The sequence below is a fragment of the Somniosus microcephalus genome, chromosome 8 (genome assembly GCF_052327205.1).
Source record: "Somniosus microcephalus isolate GS21.2 chromosome 8, FLI_Smic_1.0, whole genome shotgun sequence".
In the NCBI taxonomy this organism is placed as follows: Eukaryota; Metazoa; Chordata; class Chondrichthyes; order Squaliformes; family Somniosidae; genus Somniosus; species Somniosus microcephalus.
The window spans coordinates 21,049,809-21,069,210 of record NC_140994.1 but is presented as its reverse complement, the minus strand read 5'-3'; the positions used below and the strand labels follow the sequence as shown (position 1 = coordinate 21,069,210).

Below are 19,402 nucleotides of genomic sequence, written 5' to 3'. Positions count from 1 at the left end.
TTTTAGCGCCCCAACCCGGAAATTGAGTGGCGCCCGCCCAATGTGGGCGTGGCGCTATTAGGAATTGTAAAATGGAACGTTGCAGAGGCCCTGTGGGCCTCGGGGAGCGCAAATTAAAGGGCACCTCCACTGACCTATAAAGCCCAGCCATTTTGCTGCAATGACTTCACTGCTTTGGATTTCTACACAGAGACCAAGGGACAGAGATTCCAGATTTGGGACAAGATAGGAGAGGTCTTTCTGGCTTCTGGCCAGTGCTTTGACATTTGACTCTTGCTGATTTCACTGTTGCGACCTTGATTATGGGGGCTGCATGGGGGGCCAACATTGAGTTGCAGCATTATGTGCGGAGGGCTCGCAGACGCTGTGAGAGACGGGCAGCCATGCGTAGACACAGAAGGGCCATCAGGCGTCGCCAACGTAGGCCTTACGCACCCAGGCAATACCGGCAGCAGGTGTCCTATGTCACCATGTCTGCAGCACTTTGTGTAAAGAGGCTGCGCTTCAGAAGGGAGGTGGTTGGAGAGATCTGCCAGCTGCTTCACGCAGATTTGCAGCCACAGCTCATGTCCAGGACGTCTCTCTCGGTGGAAGTGAAGGTCACGGTGGCTCTCAGCTTTTATGCAAGCGGCTCGTTCCAAGCCGCTGCTGGGGACATCGCGAACATCTCTCAGTTCGCTGTACATCGCTGCATCCGGCAGGTCACCGATGCACTGTTCGCGAGGAGACACCAGTTCATCTCCTTCCCCATGACCCAACAGAGGCAGCAGCAGCGTGCAGTGGGATTTGGCAGGATCGCGGGCTTCCCCATGGTGCAGGGCGCCATTGACTGCACGCATGTGGCTATGCGGGCACCTCTAGACAATCCCGAGGTTTACCGCAACCGCAAGGGCTACCATTCCCTCAATGTGCAGCTGGTGTGTGACCACAGGCAGCGCATCCTAGCTGTAAATGCCCGCTTCCCAGGAAGCAGCCACGATGCTTTTATCCTGCGCCAGACTACTGTGGCTGACATGTTCCAGGCACAGCCTCCACCAAGGGGATGGCTTATCGGGGACAAGGGCTACCCTTTGTGCACATGGCTCATGACCCCGCTCCACGCGCCCAGGACCCCAGCGGAGGACTCATACAACGAAAGCCATCAAGCAACAAGGAACGTCATAGAGCAAACCATAGGCGTCCTCAAGCAACGCTTCCGCTGCCTGGATCGCTCCGGCGGCTCTCTACAGTATTCGCCGGATAGAGTGTCCCAGTTCGTCGTCGTGTGCTGCATGCTGCACAACCTGGCTATCCGCCGGACGCAGGCACTGCCACCTGACATTGCACCACCACCTGAGGAGGACGAGCAGGAGGACCATCAGGAGGAGGAGGGGGAGGAGGAGGAGGAGCAGGCCAGGAGGGGGCCAGAAGGCCCAAGGGCCGTACGCCGGGGGCTTATTGCTCGACACTTCTAGGCCCGCTGTGAGGGAATGGCCTGTGGGAATGAGCGCACCTGAAGGCAGCCGCTCCGGAAGCCGTCAGCCGGTTAACGCAGCAAACACTTGAAACATGACACCTGGACAAGCTGAATAAATAAAAACCTTTATTTAACAAACTGAGGCCCCTTCCCACATGAAACTCAAAAACACAGAACACACCCAAAAAACAGTCACAAACATATGTCACTCCCCCAACCTGGGGAGGACTAACAAAAGTTGGCCATCCACATGGCCTTCAACATTGGCCGTAACAAAAAAAGGGCCCCCCTCGCCAACAGAAAGACCCCCATAGAAACAAAAAATGCCTTCAATTTTGGCCATCCACAAAAATCAGCCCCCAAAACACAATCCCCCCCATATATACAATGCTGCAGAGACCACACTCTAGCGGCTGTGCCGAGAGGGCGAGTCCTTAGAGAGCCTTCCCCGGCCCCTGCCCGGCCTGCTGCTCCGCCTCAACGTGGGCCCTGTGGCGGCCTCAAGGCTGGGGGAAGGCTCATGAGGGCCCCCATGCGTCACGACAGATGCCCTTGGGGGTCGGCCAACACGACGCACGTCCCGGGAGGGGCCGGCTGCTGACTGGTTCGGCTGTGGCTGGCCAGCATCAGTGGCAGCAGCAGCTCCTCGCACCCTGGCTGGGGGAGTGGCAGTGTCGGATGCTCCAAGGGGGGCAAGCTGGCTGCTGCCAGGCGCGCGAGGCTCAGCAGACACAGTGGCAGTCGTCCGGCCTGGCAGTTCAGCTGGCGCAGCTATGTGCTGGAGGCCAGCCCGCTGTGTTGCAGCAGGGCGGCGGGTGCGGGTGCGACGCCTCTGCGTCAAAGCGAGTGTGGCAGAAGTCAGTGACCGCACTGCCCGGGTATGTGCCTCCAGCTGCTGTGACAGTGTGTCGAAGGAACCACCTCTCTGGCGACTCTCCTCCTGCAGTGCCGCGAGTAGTTCGACCCCCCTGGCGTGCGCTGCGGCCAGTTGCTCCACCCCCCTGGCCTGTGATTGGCCGAATGCTGCCACATTCTGAGCCAGGGACTCGATGGCGTGCGGCATCTGCTGCACAACCCCCATGAACTCATGGTGGCGCCGGTCAGACGCCACCGAGATCTCTTGCAGGAGGCGCACCTCCTGGCCGAGGCCACTCTCCGGACTGGAGAGAGGACTCTGCAGCTGCGGAGAAGCCGGCCGAGCTGGCCGACCCCTGCCGCCTGCCTGGACCCCACTGCAAGCAGGATCTGCCCTCCCCTGCAACACCTCCCCCTGGCTCTCCTGCATGCCAGACGTCCCCCCTTCATTGCCATCCCCTGGCACGGCTGAGGGCTCGCCCGATGGCCCGGCTTCCTCCTCGTCCTGGACGTCCTCCTCCTCCAAGGGCCTGGCACCCGGCGCCTCAGGGACCACCTCCTCCTCAGCAGCTGAAAGCAGGAAGGCACAAGAGTAGCTTTAAAGTGAGGACAGGGCGTCAGCGAGGGACGCCTGAGCGGTGGCATTATGCGCATTTGTCCGTCAGTGGGAAAGGATTTAGATCGGAAGCACTAGGGCAACGAGAGAGCTGCAAGCGGTCATCTCCTTACCAGTGGCTCCCAGCACAGGGTCCGCATCCCCGATGGCTACAGGGCCAGTCACCCGGGGACGCAGGAGTCCAGCGACGCTCTCCTCCAGAGCACTTAGAGCCTGGTAGTGGGGCCGTCCACCACCGGTCTCCAGCCGGCTGCGCGCATTTCTTGCCAGCTTGGCCTGCAAGAGAAAGGACGGACTCTAAGTACAATGTGGTGCCCTGTTGCTGTGTGTACTGCCTCCCATGGTGGAATAGCCTGGCCAGTGTGGTCAGTGCAGAAAGTGCTGCTGATGATCATGCCAGTGGCATTGCTGCGTGAGGAGGGCTGCCCATTATGCCTTTGAGGTCCCTTTGCCCATAGTGTGAGGCTCACATGCAAGGATGAGGAGGACAGTGGAAAGGGTACTCACCTTCACCAGCCGACAGAGGTCATTGAACTTTTTGCGGCCCTGGTCCGCAGTCCTGGGCACATCTGAGTTTGAGGAGACCCTGCGGGCGATGCTCCTCCAGGCTTTCCTGAACTCTCTCCTGGGAGCCTTTCTGCCATTGTCCGGGCACAAGATGGGTCTTCTCTCCTGGACAGCATCAATCAGCACCCTCAGTGCATGGTCTGAGAAGCGCTGGGCTCTTTCACGGGCCATCTCCATCTGTTCTGGCGCTATTTTGTCCCACCAGCACTGTTGAGGCCGAGCAGCAGGGCTCCAGTGTGCAGGGCGTGGCAGCAGTCAAAGTTGACCCTTCCCCCTTTAAGAGCAGGCCGGCGTCAGGGTGTCTGCTGTCAAGCAACACATGACCGCACCTGCGCTGCGCCCGGCATCGGCGTTATCAGGCCGCAGCGCCGGAACCGAGCATTGCAACGCCGGTTTCAGCGCTCGCCAAAACTCTTGGCCAAATCCACTGAATTTCGGCGCGGTTGCCTGCAATTTCCGGCGGGCGCTAAATTTACCGAACGCCCGACTTTAGCGCCCCAAAACTGTGCAAACTGAATTTCTAGGCCTGCATCTCTCTGATGACAACCAAAGACAACATTGCATGAAATAAGTTCATTAAAAAATGTAGTCTTTACATTTACATAACCATTACTGAAAGAAAAAAAGAACTTGCCTTCATACAGCATCTTTCATGCCCTCAGATGCCTCAAAGTGCTTTACAGCCATTGAATTACTTTTGAGATGTAGTCACTGTTGTTATAGTAACCAGGATTTTTTTTATTGCATGCAGCACAGCAATGAGCTCTGATTTTAAAGCTGTATTTGACACTTGATGCTCTTATTAAACTCAAACCCGACACACTATCTCCGAGACCCAATGCTTTAAAGTTGCTCTTTTTTTTTTGTTGAGTTGATACCATTCTGCAGCAATGCCAATTAGTCATGCTTGGCAGGACACTTTTCAAGATGGCAGCCACTCATTTCCCTCAAATAAGGAAAGTGGCTAAGGGGTATCAAAGGTGTCCTCCAATCTTGCATTTGTTTTTATTATAGGCAGATTGAAAGTGAATAGTTTGAAATCAATAATATATTTTTCTAAACTGCTTGCATATTCCCAATTTATATTTGGTTATGTGTTGTTTCCCATTAAAATAGCTTTCCTGTTCACACATAGGACCCGATAGACTGGGATAGTAATAGTGTAAAGGGCAGAGAGGGGGAAGAATTTCTGAAGTGTCTTCAGGAGAACTTTCTTGATCAGTACGTTTCCGGCCCAACGAGAAAGGAGGCATTGCTGGATCAGTTCTGGGGAATGAGGTTGGAGCAAGTTTCAGTAGGTGAACATTTAGGGAACAGTGATCATAGTATCATAAGGTTTAGATTAGCTATGGAAAAGGACAAGGAGCAATCTAGGGTAAAAATACTTAATTGGAGGAGGGCCAATTTCAGTGGGTTCAGAACAGATCTGGCCCGGGTAAATTGGAATCAAAGATTGGCAGGCAAAACTGTAATTGAACAATGGGCTGCCTTTAAAGGGGAGATGGTTTGGGTGCAGTTGAGGTAGATTTCCATGAGGGGGAAAGGTAGGGCAACCAAAGCCAGAGCTCCCTGGATAATGAAAGAGATAGAGTAAGATGAAGCAGAAAAAGGGGGCGTATGACAGATGTCAGGTTGAGAATACAAGTGAGAACCAGGCTGAATATAGAAAGTTCAGAGGGGAAGTGAAAAAGGAAATAAGAGGGGCAAAGAGAGAGTATCAGAATAGGCTGGCAGCTAACATAAAAGGGAATCCAAAAGACTTCTATAGTCATATAAATAATAAATGGATAGTAAGAGGAAGGGTGGGGCCAATTAGGTGAAGGAATAATTACTACTCCTAGCCCTTTTAGGGCTACCCCGGATCAGGCGTATTCCTTAGATGTTCACTTTCAATCCTAAAGACGCTTAATTGGGTCTAAAAGTCCAGACTATCTCTCCCTAAAGGAAAGGAACAACCTAAAAATGTTACCGTCCTCCAGATAGCACTTTTAATAAGTTTAGCTAGACTGCAACATTCTGGATATTATGAGGGTCTGGAAAACTCCCCCAGAATTCTGCAACTCCTCATCCAAGAGTGTACAGAGATTGAGTTCGCAAGTTTGATACAGAAGTATTATGTGAGACAATTCTAAAAATATATAGATTTATTTAAGAACTGACATATAATTTACAGTTGGTGAGTCAATCGCAACATTAACAGTTCCAAAAAAAGAAAGTTTACAATTCTATTATCAGAGGACCTACTCTCAAATCTTAACTTCCCTATAGTTTTACAGTTCTTAGTTTTATTTAGGGTATCCACCAAAATCAAATACAGTACCTTTGATTCCCGAGGTACAAAGAGTTGGAGACTTACAGAGCTGGCTCTGAAGCCGAGAATCACTTTGCCCCTTTAAGCAAGTCTACTATCCCATTTGAGAGCTCCATATTTATACCCTTTTCCAGTGGTATTTCCTTTAAGGTTTTCTGTTGATGTAAGCTAATTATCTCTAGTCATTGTTCTGCTGACCCCTGCAATTCTTACAGTCACCTCAGCTGGTAGCACTACAGAACCATGTCTCTCTCTCTAGGTGTTCTAAATTTATCATAAAAAACGGTGTAACAGCAGGTGTGCTTTACTTGGTATCATTTTTATGAAGGCAGATGTTTGTTACTTTTATGTGCTTCTTTATGAGGTGTAAATTAGAACACCTTATACAGGGTGAACTATTGTCTTGTTCCCAAAGGTTCAGACTGTCAGGAGCCTTTAACCTTCTGTTTCAATAAGGTTATTGATTCAGTGTCAACAACTTATCTTATCTCTATAGCCAGAATGCTTTCACAGCTTTTTCATAGTTCGGTTTCTAGATTTCCAGACCCAGGTTGTCATGTTTTAATAAGGCCAGAATTCTTTCATAGAATGGTGTCTTTTTCTGAATAAGTTATATGGCTTATTCCTTCACATAGGGACCAAAATGGAGACCTACACATGGAGGCAGAGGGTATAGCTGAGGTACTAAATGAGTGCTTTAGTAAGAAAGGGAGAAATCTTCATTTCTGACTCTCCCTACTAACTAACTGGACTAAATGAAATAAGTATTATTAGTTATAGTCTTAAGTTTGTATTGTTTTTATTATGTAACTGATACGCAATGCACAAAGATGTTTGAATAATCATGCTTTTAAAACTAATGTAAAATGCCCTGGGTAGAAGTGGTAATGGAAGAAACATAGGCGTTGGGCCTTGCTTGGCCAAATTAAAGATACAGTCAGCAGCCCTCCTGGCACACAAACAGCAGACAGCTAGCCTGGGAAGCAAGGTCATGTGTGGCTGCCACTGTGTGGAATGTTATAACATCTGCAGGGAATTAAAAACATAGGCAAACGGCAAGGACACCATATCGCTACACATGAAGACATGTTCCATTTGTGTTGCCATAACTACCCCAGATTTGAGTCTTGATGGTCAAAAACAGATGATGTCAGGATGTCATGAGATGAGGACCTGACCGGGGCAGGCGGGATCATTAGGTACGTGGCATCACTGTAATTGGACGGGGGTTTCAGGTGTAAGGCAATGATTGGGTTAACTGGTCCCCACAGGCTTTGCTGGGAAGAAGTATAAGAAGGGGTCTCTCAAACACTTAGGTTGTAGAGGAATTCGGCAAGAAGCTTGGGAACATCCACCAGATGTGCCGAGGAGAGTTTCGGGTTGGCGGAGGACCCACACGTGTCACACCGGGCGGATGAGCAAGCCTGGAGGCCAAGTCCAACGGGGATTGGCCCGGTGAGATCACGTCTTCTACCCAGGGCCCAACGGGTAATATAAACCTTGATTGCACCTTGTTTAACTGCTACTCTGATGCTGTAATGTATCAAGTCTCAATTTCACTGAATAAAATATAATTACTGTCACCTACATGGATCAAGTTGAATCTTTCGGAACTTAGCAGTGAAAGGGTTAATTGGCACAGACCCAGAAACTCAACACTTTGCATCTGTCTTTACCAAGGAAGAAGATGCTGCCAAAGTCATAGTGAAAGAGGAGATAGTTGAGTTACTGGATGGGATAAAAATTGATAAAGAGGAGGTATTAGAAAGGCTGGCTGTACTTAAAGTAGATAATTCACCAGGACCAGATGGGATGCATCCTAGGATGTTGAGGAGGGGAAGGGTGGAAATTGCGGAGCTACTGGCTGACATGAATCAGTCATTTATGAAAGAAAGACTTATGAAATAATACTGAGCAGCCTGCCAAGGGAGAGTATAAATACTCGGGCACGGGCCCAGCTTTACGCAGGACATTCTTAACAGGAACTAGTGAAGGACACAGCTATACCTCCATGTTGTAAAACAGTTGATTAAAGCTTTGTTTAACGCTCAGACCAAGTGCCTAGTAGTTTTCTTACATCACTGGCCATAATCTTCCCATCCTCATTAGATATGGGGATGGTGCCAAAGGACTGGTGAATTGCTAATGTTACACCCTTTTTCAAAAAAGTGTGTAAGGATAAATCCAGCAACTACAGGCCAGTCAGTTTAACCTCAGTAGTGATGAAGCTTTTAGAAATGATAATCCAGGACAAAATTAACAGTCACTTGGACAAGTGTGGATTAATTAAGGAAAACCAGCACGGATTTGTTAAAGGCAAATCATGTTTAACTACTGTAACTTGATTGAGTTTTTTTGATGCGGTGTCAGAGAGGGTTGATGAGGGCAATGCGGTTGATGTGGTGTACATGGACTTCCAAAAGGTGTTTGATAAAGTGCCACATAATAGGCTTGGCAGCAAAGTTAAAGCCCATGGAATAAAAGGGACAGTGGCAGCATGGATATGAAATTGGCTAAGTGACAGGTAACAGAAAGTAGTGGTGCCCGGTTGTTTTTCGGACTGGAGGAAGGTACACAATGGGGTACCCCAGGGTTCGGTACTAGGACCACTGCTTTTCTTGATGGATATTAATGACTTGGACATGGGTGTACAGGGCACAATTTCAAAATCTGCAGATGGCACAAAACTTGGAAGTATAGTGAACAGTGAGGAGGATAGTGATAGACGTCAAGAGGACATAGACAGGCTGGTGGAATGCGCAGATGAAAGTTAATGTAGAAAAGTGCGAATTGATACATTTTGGTAGGAAGAACAAGGAGAGGAAATATAAACTAAAGGGTACAATTCTAAAGGGGCTGCATGAACAGAGAAAGCTGGGGGTATGTGTGCACAAATCGTTGAAGGTGACAGGGCAGGTTGAGAAAGTGGTTAAAAAAGCATACGGGATCCTGGGCTTCATAAATAGAGGCATAGGGTACAAAAGCAAGGAAGTTATGATGAACCTTTGTAAAATACTGGTTCGGCCTCAACTAGACAGAGTAGATAGAGAGAAATTGTTTCCACTGGTGGAAGGGCCGAGAACCAGAGGACACAGATTTAAGGTGATTGGCAGAAAAACCAAAGGCGACATGAGGAAAAGCTTTTTTACACAGCGAGTGGTTAGGGTCTGGAATGCACTGCCTGAAAGGGTGGTGGAGGCAGATTCAATCGTGGCTTTCAAAAAGGAGTTGGATAAGTACCTGAAGGAAAAAGTTTGCAGGGCTACGGGGAAAGGGCGGGGAAGTGCTTTTGCAGAGAGCCAGCATGAGCTCAATGGGCCGAATAGCCTCCTTCTGTGCTGTAACCATTCTATGATAATGACTTGGAGCTGGAAAAAGGGAAAAGATTTAAATTTTTTCAACAAGTTTCCCGTCCGACCGTCAGCCAGATTGACAGGCTGTCTGTCGGGTGGGAAAGCAGCTGAGGAGCGGATATAAAGTAAGTCCAACATTGAAGCGGGGTGGTGGTGGGGTAAATGGAACATCGGGGATCGGGGGTGGGGGTGGAGGTGGGGGGGGAGGTGAATGGGACATCGCGAGGAGTTAATGGGACATTGTGGGGGAGCACGGGGCATCACGAGGGAGAGGGGAAGTCGGACATCACAGGGTGGCGGGAGTCAAACATCGGGGGTGGGACGGCCGATCGTGGGGGTCCCATCGTGGCATGTTTGAAAGGCCTGCTTGGTGGGCTGGGTGGGGCACTCCTGCTGCTCCTGACCCACAAACAATGCAATAAACGCACATACCTCACGGATCTGGCCCTTCTCGCCTCCCTTCATCTGCAGGTGTTAAGAATAAAAGTTGAGTTAAAATGGAGGGACGCAGCCTCCTTAAAAGATTTTAGTGACTGACCCGTCTCCTGAGTACTTGAACGCTTGCTTGGATAAATGGAGTGCACTGATTAGCTACTGGGATAGATAGATTTCATTGAATGGCTATTGGCACAGATAGAGGTCAATGGTTAATGGAAAAGATGGAGCGCAATAAAGAGTCACTGGGATAGATAAAGTGTATTGCAGGGATACATGGGTAGATCTAGTGCATTGAAGGATTACCAGGTCAGATTCGAGTCCAATGATGAATTATTGAGATTGGTAGACTGCACTAAAAGGTTACTTGGATAAATACATTGCACGGAAGAGTAATAAGAGTATGTATAGGATTTCTACTTGGTTACTGAGTTCATCCATCAGGAGCATTATGAGTCACAATATGTAGAAGGCCACCAGGCAATGGGATTAATGACTGTTGGATTGCAAACACTTGGATTAGCATATCGCCCCATGAGCCAAAATCCCTGCTCTATGCTCTTTAAACTCTGCAGAAGGAAATACATTCATCTTCCTCAAAATGCATCAAAAAATAATTAATAAATCTATATGCCAAACTTTAGCAGTAGAAGCGAACTTAATAAAGAATTATTAGTTTTAGGGACACTGGAGGCTTTTAGGAGATTGTATCAGATTAACCTACAGTATGTCCTACTCCTAGCTCAAATGTGTGCCTGAATGCATGTTGATCTCAAAGGCATCATTCATCCTGCCACTCGTGGCCGAGGCAAAGACAATTTAATGCAATTAAAGTTCCAACTTTGAGACTAGAAGTCTCACATCATTGCTTCTATTGATAGGTGAAATCAGCTCCATTGCATTGCATTGTCAGTTAATGTCGAGTGAGGGATGAGAAAGCTTTTCTGACTTTTGTTCCAAAAAGTTCAAAGTGCAATCAAAATGCCAATAATCATGCGATTAACTTTGACCCGCTGTTCTTTTATTTTACTCGGCTCCAATTGGCTCCAAGGCCATATTGATCATGATGCTTAACCTCTCTTCTCTACTTCCTTTGCCTCCATTAGTTCAGGATGACGATTTTAAAAAAAATGCCTTTTAAAAGAATAAAAGTCCTAAACAAAATGACGAGAGGAAAAAGGGTTGAAATGATTTGAGTGAGGCACTTGATATGGTAGCTTACCAGAAGGCAGTGAATGTCATTGCCTCTCAGGTCTGTGCTGGGAGCCTCCAGCAGTCGCCAGTCTCGTCCTTTGTTATATGTGATGACGGTCTTGACCTGCTTTTGTACCTTTTTGTTAGCCAAGAACATTCCCTTTATCCCTGCTACCTAGGAAAAATGGTTACAATTGAAATACCATCAACGGAAATGGGGGCTAGCTTTTAACAATATCAAAGACATTTACTTTTAAGGTTTACATGGCGTTCTCTCATCTCCTGAAACTTCGATATTCCTTCCTTTTTTGAACTAACCTTCTACATGTCCTGTTTTGCACACTTTGTACAAAACTAATAAATTGCAGGACAACAGAGTATTGCAGTTTAAACTCTTTTATGAAGCATCAGGTCTGTGAACTCAATCATACAGCACAGTGGAGACAAGATGGAGTTAGGACCCCTTACAGATGCCTGCAGGCCAATGACAACTCAGCATATGATCACATGTGACTATAATAGGTATTCCTTACAGATGCCTGCAGGCCAATGATAATTCAATATGCAAATGTTACGCTACAGTGACCTGTTTGTGGCAATTAATTATAAAAGTTTAGAACTATTATTAGTTCACAAGATGCCTGTGGATGGGGAGGGCCATTTGGCCCATCTAGCTTGCCAGTCTAGGAAGTATGCAGAGTCCTTCACTTCTGCATCCAACTGTTGCTGAAATGATTCCAGGGTTTTTGCCTTCACTCTCTTACCTGCAAGTTCATTCCATGTCTTTTTCACTTTTTGGTTTGAAGAACTCCCTGAAATCAGTTCGAATTTCCCCTTTTATTAGATTGAACTTGCGCCCCCTGCTACCGGTATAAATGATCCAGTACACCAGCAAATCTCCCACAATGTTGCTCACAGTAAGGCAATGTGCTGTTCTTTCAAAATAGGAGATGTAATACTTTATTTTCGAGTCTTCTTTGGTGCGCCTTCATCTTTTCCCAGAGAGTAGTGGACCCAGCTTGTGTGGTGAAAGTTGAGTCGCACTGTACCGCTACATAAGAGAGAGCTGAACCTGTCTCTGGCTGAGGAGGAGAGAGCTGAACCTGTCTCTGGCTGAGGAGGAGATCACTTCGTACAAGAGGTAGGCACTCTGCAATATAAATCAGGGCCAATGTGATTCCCTGGACCAGTTTAGGTCTCTTAAGGGGGTCGGAGAGGAATTTTCCAGATTCATTTTCCCTAATTGGCTGGGGTTTTTAATCTGGTTTTCCCGCCTCTCCCAGGAAATGACATGGTCCGCGGAGGTGGGTAGGGAGTGTGTGTGTATCACGATGACCAAGGCTTCATGATTGTATGGGACAGGCTGGATGGACCAGTTCATTTTTCTGTCTGACACTTTTATATGGTCTTAAGGCTACAAAGCCTAATTGTTGTTAATTAAACACTGGATAGGTTCACACAGAGATCAGTAAAGAGGCGGCACACATTTTGTCTCTGGTACTTTGTCTTATAGGAATGTAGGAACAGGAGTAGGCCATTTAGCCCCTCGAGCCTGTTCCGCCATTCAATGATCTTCTGGGGGTGTTCCTTTTCTTTGAAGTGGGTGAGGGGGTTGGAATTTGGGGTGGGACTGGTTAAGCTGGGTCGCTGCCCCTTTTTTCTCCATCTAAACATCTGCAGGATGTCACTAAAACAGGCGGAACTGGTGGGATTATGTCATCTGTTTATAAAAAAAAAAACTGGTTTGCCCGCACCACAAAGTACGTATGTCATGGGAGCCACGAGAGGCTGTTCACATCCTGTCTTGGTAATGGAAAGTTGACCCAGACAACGTACAGGGAATGGAAGGCATGACTTCCTTAGGGGATAGTGACCACAGAACGATTATATTCCAGCTCCAGGTAAATGCACGTTTTACTTGGTCGCTTATCGAACCAAAAAACTGAGCGGAGCAGGCCTGACGAATTTTACTGAAAGGCCCTTAAACAGGCATTGGGCCCCGCAATGACATATTTATGGGGGTCTCAGGCATATTACATTGAATGCACAGCACAGAAACAGGCCATTCGGCCCAACTGGTCCATGCCGGTGTTTATGCTCCACACGAGCCTCTGCCCACCCCTCTTCATCTCACCCTCTCAGCATTAGCCTTCTATTCCTTTCTCTCTCATGTGTTTGTCTAGCTGCCTCTAAATGCATCTAAAACTTTGTAAAACTACAAAGGCTACAGTATTACTTACGGCACGGGCACCCATCCATATAAGATGACTCTGGAATTTGGGATGGTGTCTGTTGTGCAACTAGTGGGCTGGCGAATGTTCCACCCTGATCCAGATCTGCCCACAAAAGGCCTCCTGCAGAACCATGGCCCCAAAGGAATCGTTCCACTGTGTTTATAATAATCGCTGCACTTGGAGACTAGAGAAAGTCAGCTCCTGGGGGAGAGGAAAGGATGTTCTTGGGGATCTACAGGGACAGGGTTAATAGAGACGCCACTAACTACAAAGAAAATCCCCCAAATATATTTCAGCACGGCTACTCTCATCAGTAAAAGGCTTTGGAGAGGATCCCCACACATAAGATACGGTTTAAGTAGCCATAGAAGATTTCAAAATTGCTTTCCCTGTCCATGGACCAAAAAGCAATTGTTTTTAAATCTCCAGGAGAAAGTGGTTCGGAGTGTATAATATAGAAGGATGTCTTTTTTTTCTCCCAACAACATTTAGCTTGGACTTTAATGCTACGATCAAACAACATCATTCACTAAATCCATTATGGTGTTCAGCCAAATGGGACAATTTGATCCTCTCCAAGCTAATTTAATCCCCTTTTCAGATTGATCATTGCAATAGCACAGCCAGAGTATCAGCTGGCCATTTGTTATGTAAATGCTCTGGAAAATTCGGTTCCAGTCATGTCATGTTTCAGTAAATTAGAAACCTTTATATTAAGCGTGCTGTTGAGTACAGACATTACATTACCTCATAAAGGTCAATCATAACATTTCCCTCTGGGCCTCGGCTGCTTTTTACATTCTCCAAAGCAAGAGTGAAGTAGGCACCTCTCGCATCAGACACGTACAGATTGTACGTGTCGTTCTGGTTCCATTCTTGCACGGCGGCAAACACTTGGTTTTCGTCTGTACTGATGATGTGCATATCCTGCCGGGACAGCAAAAAACAATAGGCTTGAGTTGCACTGCTGTTACTTTGAGACTGCCGTCATCAACCTGATCCCGTAACGAGGCGAGAAGGGCAAATCTCAATTCATTCCATCCAATCGAGGGCTAATTTGTGGCCTGCAATAACTGGGCATTACTGAGTGCAGTATGGGCCTTATTGACCACGGGGTCGGGCACGCGCCCGAGTGTGGTTTGCGAGCGAGGTCACAATGCATGGTTTGAACGCTAGAGGAAGCTGGGCAGTCAATATAATGGGAAGTGTGACTGAAGCAGCAAGTGTCGGCCCCGTGGATACAATGGGGGTCTTTTGAGTTTGGGCGATAGTCATGTTCCCTTTAATTCTTTTGGGGGGGGGGCGGCCCCTTTAAGGGGCTGCGCGGCCCGGTCAAAATACCACGCACGCACGGTTCTTCCCATTTAAAAGCTGGTGAGCCGGTTGCGCGGGAGCTGCAGAGCGCTGCGCGGCTTAAAGGGAACATTGGCAATAGTGTAAAGCGGGCGAAATTGGATCAGATACATCTCCACCGATTTCAACGGAAAGGAAAGTCAGGAGAGATGCATAATGGGTGGCTGATCAGATATCGCCCACTTTACACTATCACCCAAAGTCAGGATTCCCCCCCAAAGAAGCAGGAGATGTTCCTCGATGGGTGACTATAATTGGCATGGAATTCTTCAGCTGGAGAAAGGATGGCAGCAGAGTGGCCAAACCCGCCCCACCGCCTCTGGCTCGGCATCGAATAAAAATAGTCAATGTGTATCCCCACTGCTTACGGGTAAACCAGGTTAGGAAGCTTTGGCTCAGTCTGCCTGGAAATCCATGGAAACAGATGAAAAGGCCCTCTACAGAAGCACACACTGTCAACACACTTAATTGTGAAGAGGAACATTTTACCCAAAATACTGACATTTCAAGCAATAGAAATGAATAGCGAGAGTATCTATATTAGTAGAGCATGGCACAATTTTTCCCTTTTATTGTAAATGATGTTATATTGAGCAGTGCGTTCTCCTGGACAACATTCCTCCCTCAGCCAACAGCATCAAACACAGATTTATCGGCCGTTCATCTCATTGCTGTCTGTGGGACCCACACTTGCACAAAATGGCTGCCGCAGTCGCTGGCATAACAACAATCGCCGTCCTCCAACAGGAGAATAATCCTTTTGTGTGCGAATTGCTTAGCGGTGTTTCTGAGCAAGGTGATACTATGCCGTATAAAAGCAGCTCTGTAGTTTTTGATCCCCTTTCAGGTCTTTGCAAGTCACGATCCAAATTTCAGGAGAGGCGTCTTGTTCCCAGGCCTTTGCCTACTTCACTTTCCTCCTTGGTGGGAAGTGTCTGGTCTTCTCCTGTTGGCCTTCTTCCCGTTCCTCCCCTCCCCGCGACGATGTGGATCCAAGCATTCAATTGCCACATAGCGAACCGTAGGCAGGAACCAGCGACCCACTGCTCCTTGGGACACTCTGCCGGGTCTCCCTTGCTGTGCGCATCAATACCTTGCTCTTTCTTTTCTATATTTTTTTCTGTCAGGTTTTATCTTCCCCTCTAGGCTTCACCTTAATGCGATGTTCACATATTCCTGTTGGTATCTTCATTACTTGCTGTGCCCCTGTTGCTATGCAGTTCACACTTCACGGTACTTTTCACGCTTTTATGCTATTAATGTTTAATATTTAGAATGGAGTTTCAGCTAGGGTGGCTTAAGCAAAAACACACAATCACTTTGATGCTCTGATGAGGGGACTGTGGGTTCCCTCTGGATGACTGAGCTCAGTTAGTGTAAAGAGTCATCTCTATCCATCTTGTGCTCCTGTGTGGAAATAGACTATTAAATACATTTACATTTGTTAACCCAGTCTTTTCTACATAATTTATTCATCTCTGGGCACTGACTGGGAGTACTTAGCTTATAGTCTAGACTACCTCAGCCAGTGCTTCAGAAATAGCAGCCCCACTTCAAACCCAACCCGTCCGTGGAGCGTAAAATCAGGCGGAGAGAAAAACAGGCGCCCGACCCGAATCCACCCTCTCCCGCCAGTTCTGTTCGGTTAAAATCGGGGTGCGTACCTCTTAATTATTTAGTCACAGTGCTGAATTTAGATCTCTATCTCCATTACGCATTGGGATTTGCAAACAGGAAACTGCACTTCACATGTTAGGAAGAAAATGAATTGCGCAAGTGCTCCTGTTACCGTGGCAGTTAGTGGTAAGGCTGCGGGCCTTCACAAAAAGGCAAGAAAGCCTCGGAGCCTACAGTGAGATAAAATTGATACATTAATAAAATCTCATTTTATCTTTGCTTGTGCAATGTAAACAGGTGGGTCAAGGGTAAACTGTTGAATACAGAGCATACTCCACTTGCCAGTTGGGCCAGCACAGCTCCCCTATGCGAGCTGTTCATTTCTCCTTACTCGTGACCTGTTGTGGGATATCTCTGTCTGGTTCTGGATTGATGGTTCAAGGTCAATGAGAGGGGGCTTTGCTGAGTCAGAAAAGGCTTTGCTCACGTTGCGTTTGTCAGTGATTTTCTTGCTCCACCCACCTGATCGGATTGCCGACCTTGGGCACATTTGAAGCGTGGCCTTTTTCGCTCATTGCAACAAATGCATAGACGCTGCCTCCATCCTGTGGGTAGCTGAGGGTGGCTAAGTGGCATCAATGTATTCTTTTTTCCACTCCTCTGTCTTTCTCTTTTTCTCTCTTTCTCTTTCTTCTTGTTTCCTATCTCTCTTTACGGTCCAGTGGTTGTGGGATTTGAAAAGGTTTCCTCTCGTCTTACTTTCATTCAGAGAGAAAGAAAACACACAAGGGACAGCCATGGAGGCATGGCTATCCCAACACTATAGTCTTTCTGTTACAGGGCCTGTAGTTTTAATAGTGGGCTTTCACTTCTGTGGTGCTGGCTGGAATTGCTCGGCCTGCATAGTGATCTCTCATTTGCTTTCTGCTCTCCATCCAAGAGAAATGCACAATCTATACATGACAAGATGAATACCCTCAAGTGGGAGAATGTTACATCTTGTGTGAGACTCTTATTGAAAGCAGGACGGTTGCAAGGCTTGGACGATTGAATGCTGGGAGCTGGAAGAAGGACAAGTGATCCTGATGTTGCTAGAAACCGTGGAGCAGAGGAATGCACTCAATCTAGCACAAGAATCGAGCCCCAAACTCTAATAATAGATCACAAGGAGGAAGAAGAGGAGGAAGGAGGAGATCTGAACCATTTAGTAGAAAAAGAAATGAGTCAGGTTTGATGTTAGTTCTTCGGCCCTGGTTAACGATCGTGCCCCAGGAACCCTATGCGTGTATCACCCTGGGTTCAGGCCCGCTGCTGAACTATGCCAATGCTTGAGAGGTCGGGGGGAGAGGCCACCAGGACCAGGTCTTTGGTAGTGACCGGGGTGCACCTGCGGTGGCCCTTTTCCCGGCGCCATGCCTCCACCACCCCCCACCGATGATACCAGAAATGTGGGTGGAGTTTGGCTGGCCCTTGGGGAGGGAGGGATTGTATGCAGGTTGTCCCCCAATCCCAGAAGGAGTGAGATTGTAGCCCCAGTTGACCCCTGTGTCAGGGGACCATTTAAAACAAGAATTAATTCGCCCTCCCCGATCTTCGGGGTCCAGGTGCTGACCTCCATGTAGGCACCAGTCCTACGGGTTTTGGTAACAAGACTTGCATTTCTATAGCGCCTTTCACAACCTCAGGACATCCCAAAATGCTTTACAGCCAATGAAGTACTTTTGCAGTGTAGTCACTGTTGTAATTTAGGAAACATGGCAGTCAATTTGAGCACAGCAAGCTCCCACAAACAGCAATGTGATAATGACCCAGATAATCTGCTTTTAGTGACGTTGGTTGAGGGATAAAATTGGCCAGGACACCGGTGAGAAATTCCCTGCTCTTCTTCGAATAGTGCCGTGGGATTTTTTTCCATCCACCTGACAGGGCAGACGGGGCCTCGGTTTAACATCTCAACTGAAAGACAGCACCACCGACAGTGCAGCGCTCCCTCAGTGATGCATGGAAGTGTCAGACTAGATTTTGTGCTCAAGTCTCTGGAGTGGGGCTCCAACCCACGACTTTGTGACTCAGGAGCCTGATGAGATGTTTGGCAAGGTATGCCTGGTGAGACCAGGCATGCTTACAGCACTGCTAAGCCAGGTTCGGACTGAGGGCCGAGAAGCAGGAAATCCCTGCTAAAGAGAGGAGTCCCCCCCAGCTGTGCTCCTCATCTCTGTAATGTCGATAGCCTTTGTCGGAGTGGGTAGGAGCTCCTGCCCGCCCCCCAAAGAGCCAATAAGGGAACTAGGAACCATGGCTGGGACCCGGCCTATCTGGTTTAGGGCTGTTCTGGTGGACTCCTGTCAATGATGTTTTATTCATAAAATCACTCCGACCGAAGTAAGAAATTCTGAGTGATGGACAGGCTTGTGAACTAAGCTTCTGGCCAGTGAGGCAAGTGCTCCACTAGCCATGTTAACAGACAAGGGAAATTGGGCTCACAAGATATGTTAAAGGTAGCCTCTAAGTGAAAGCCTCTAACTCTCCATTCCCCTGGCCATACCACTCAGATATATTTTGCCTCGCGCTGATTCCACATTGTTTATGGTTCCCTCGCCAATAAAGTAAGCCACATAAAAACGCCTTCGCCATAAAACAGTTATAATGATGTCCTGCGCAGCATAGGAAAGGGTTTACTGTGCTCTAAAGGTCGCTGAGATTTCCTGATTTTTTTTTTACCTTGGGCAATGAATATTTGGGGAGTTTCATTTGTGCAAAGCCCTCTCTTCGATACGACACGTAGTAATTCACCCGTCCACCAGATGTCACCTAGGTGATAAAGCACAAGACAAGTATTGCACATTTGATTTTTGGACTGGAACAGAGTAGCAGAAATTGGTCATGGGCAGTAAAGATTTTATGGAGCGCAAATGCACATTAAAGATCAGGCAAGTGTTTTTGACACGACCCTCAGCAGGTGATAACTAAGGACAAACGACCTCATCAGTGGGATCACCAAAGACACTTGACAATTTATTTTTTCTTGTTAAAGTACAGGCAATAGAAGCAGGTTCCTTGTGATGAAATATGTCATTCATCAGACTCTGTATTTAACTACATATATTGTATTGCCTGCTCCTGTGTTTGTATTGCCTGCTCCTGTGTTTTTACCTTGTATTGTATATAGTGCACCGCCCCCTTTCTCCCCATTGGGTGTGTCGGCTCCGCCCATACCTGGCCCTACTTAAGACAAGCCCAGGCTTGTCTTGCAGCAGAACAGCAGAATGCTAGGTGAAGACACAGGCATCTTTCTTTGCTAATAAAAGCCTTGTTTTATCTAGTTAACTTTGAGCCTTGAAGTTATTGAGGCGCATCATTCCTCTTCTCATATCAGCCAGACCTCCCAATCATTGACACAAGCCCCAGATT

General features: G+C 47.6%; 1 protein-coding gene across 1 annotated transcript in view; it reads right to left on the bottom strand.

Moving 5' to 3' along the window:
- Positions 1–19,402, bottom strand: part of LOC147113360 (VPS10 domain-containing receptor SorCS1-like) — a 1,462,440-nt gene that overhangs the window by 202,435 nt on the left and 1,240,603 nt on the right. The window contains exons 8-10 of the mRNA XM_085996119.1: positions 18,713–18,802; positions 13,769–13,948; positions 10,816–10,962 (exon numbers count right to left, since the gene is read on the bottom strand). Of these exons, the coding sequence (XP_085852245.1) occupies positions 10,816–10,962; positions 13,769–13,948; positions 18,713–18,802 (417 nt within the window). The remainder of the gene's footprint in view (positions 1–10,815; positions 10,963–13,768; positions 13,949–18,712; positions 18,803–19,402) is intronic.